The sequence below is a fragment of the Orcinus orca genome, chromosome 4, assembly GCF_937001465.1.
Source record: "Orcinus orca chromosome 4, mOrcOrc1.1, whole genome shotgun sequence".
Classification (NCBI taxonomy): domain Eukaryota; kingdom Metazoa; phylum Chordata; class Mammalia; order Artiodactyla; family Delphinidae; genus Orcinus; species Orcinus orca.
Window position 1 is genome coordinate 126,561,261 of NC_064562.1, and position 2,169 is coordinate 126,563,429.

The following is a 2,169-nucleotide window of genomic DNA, read 5'->3' on the forward strand; positions in this document are numbered from 1 at the left end:
CCAGCCTGACTCCCACTGTCACCACCAGGTGGAACCTACTTTTCCCAATGCATGATGGTAGACGTGACATAGAATTATGCCCCACCAGGGACAGTTCTTGATGGACAGGTGTGGGGTGTACCATCTTCTTCACCCCTCAGCTGGAATAATTCTGAAGTTTGGATTTTGTGCCATTTTCCAGAATTTCCCTACAGGATGGAAACTCTGCTCACTCTTGCGCGGGCTGACTTAAGGTAAACTTTACTGGATGTGTTTTCTTCCCTGTATCACTTCTCCTCTCTCCAACACACATACCATGGTCCTTGCTCCTTCCAATAAAGTGCTTGCACGTGAATCCTTGGATCGGCATCTGCTTCTGGGGAACCAAAGCAATGTTACTGTTTCCATCCCAACAGATGTTTCTCCCCCAAGATTATCCTGCTGAATTGCTGAGCCTTGGAGGATTCCTCTTCTTTCCACTGTCCTCAAATCATCTTCTTGTTCCAACCAAGAGATCAGAGTGGGTTTCAATGATTGATACCCTGCTGTGGTCAGGTTCTTGTAGTTCTCCAGCATCACATCTCTGTATAGCTTTCTCTGAATGGGGTCCAGTAAAGTCCATTCTTCCTGGGTGAAGTCCACAGCTACATCAGCAGAGGTCACTGAGTCCCGGGAACAACTTCTCAAACACTCAGCCATTTTCCTTTCTGCCTCTATCTTTTCCTCAGGAAGGCGAAAGGGTCCTTAGAACACATGACTCCTAAGAGTTGAGGGATGGCCAGAGTCTTGCCCATATTCTTTATATTTGTAGCATTTCTCTCTCTTGCAATATCTTGGACAAATAAGGTGACAGTTCTTTCTGAAGAATTTTCCACAATGATTAAATTCCGTTGGTTTCTCACCAGGTTGAGTTGCTGCCGTTTTTATGCCATTGGAAGTTTTTTCCCCAGGAACATTCTGTGTAAGAATTGCGTCTTTTGATTTAAGTTGAGTATCCTGGTCTCTATAAGCACCTTGGAGAATTCCTCTCTGCTCTGGCCTCAGCTCTTCCTGCTCCACCTCAGCGATCAGACTGTGTTTGCAGAGATGATACCCCACTGAGGCCAGGTTCCTAAAGTTCTCCAGCATCACGTCTCTGTACAGGATTTTCTGAGCAGGGTCCAGCAGTGCCCACTCCTCCTGTGAAAAGTCCACTGCAACTTCCTCGAAGGTCACCGAGTCCTGTGACCAGGCTGTCAGCAATCCTGCAGCCATTCTTCCTCTTGTGTCTCCCTCCTGGCCAGGCTCCTGGCCTGGAGCATGCAGACCATTTCCACCACACTGGATTTTTTCCCATCCAAAATATTCCACTGAGGTGCTGACCATCTGGCACTAAGACAAATCTCCCAATCACAAGGGAAAAGGTCAATGGCTGGCATCCTGTGAACCTGTTAATGAAATCTGCCTTAACATGTCTTATTCCCAAAGTCTCTTCAAGACAGTTTCTGAATTTAATGGATAAATCAATCTCAATTCCTCTTGATTAAGTAGGAGTCTTGCCTCATACCATCAATCTTTATGCAGGAGGCATTTTTCATCTGTCATCAAGCATCATTCATTAGCCATCTCTCAAACTTCCGATAACCGACACCCACGGCAGGAACAAAGCCACCGAGTGCTCACCAGGACCCGGGGACAGGGGGCCATTGGAGCCGGAGTCACTGTGACGAGAACGACGGAGACGCTATTCCTTTTCCTTGTGGAGAAAGAACTCAAAGGTTGCTCTGGAGCCTTTTGAAATCGGGCGCATCGCGGATGGAGACAAGGCCTGGACGACCCGCCTCCTCCCAGAGCTGCCGCCCGGACCTCCGCTGACCGAGCGGGCCCGGGCTCTCGCGGGAAGGGCCGCCCTCCGGGAGCGCCGGCCGGAGGCCGGGGCGGCCAGGTCAGCGCACGAGGCCAGCGTCCTCTGACCTCAAGCCTCTTCTGTGGTGTCTTCCCCTCCTGCTTGACCGCACAGAGGCGGGACACACCAAGAGGCGAAAAACTTACCTCAGACCCGCACCGCACCGCGCAGCAAAGACAGCCGCCGCCTCGCGCACGCGCACTTCCAGGCTCCGATAAAATTTAATCTTTCAAAGTATAGACAATTCTTTTCATTGTTTCTTCGAAATTCAACAGTAAAGAATACAGACATGCATTCCTATTTAT

At 49.6% G+C, this 2,169-nt stretch overlaps 1 protein-coding gene across 1 annotated transcript; it reads right to left on the minus strand.

Moving 5' to 3' along the window:
- Window positions 1-573: 573 nt before the first annotated feature.
- LOC117201198 (zinc finger protein 177-like) lies at window positions 574-1,819 on the minus strand. The gene has a single exon (XM_033427750.2). The coding sequence runs from the start codon at window positions 1,342-1,344 to the stop codon at window positions 724-726; it is 621 nt and encodes a 206-aa protein (XP_033283641.2). The 5' UTR covers window positions 1,345-1,819; the 3' UTR covers window positions 574-723.
- Between the last annotated feature and the right edge of the window lie 350 nt (window positions 1,820-2,169).

What these genes read in the sequence shown, in the direction of transcription:
- LOC117201198 (XM_033427750.2), bottom strand. Translation starts at nt 1,344, where the DNA reads ATGGTCAGCACCTCAGTGGAATATTTTGGATGGGAAAAAATCCAGTGT.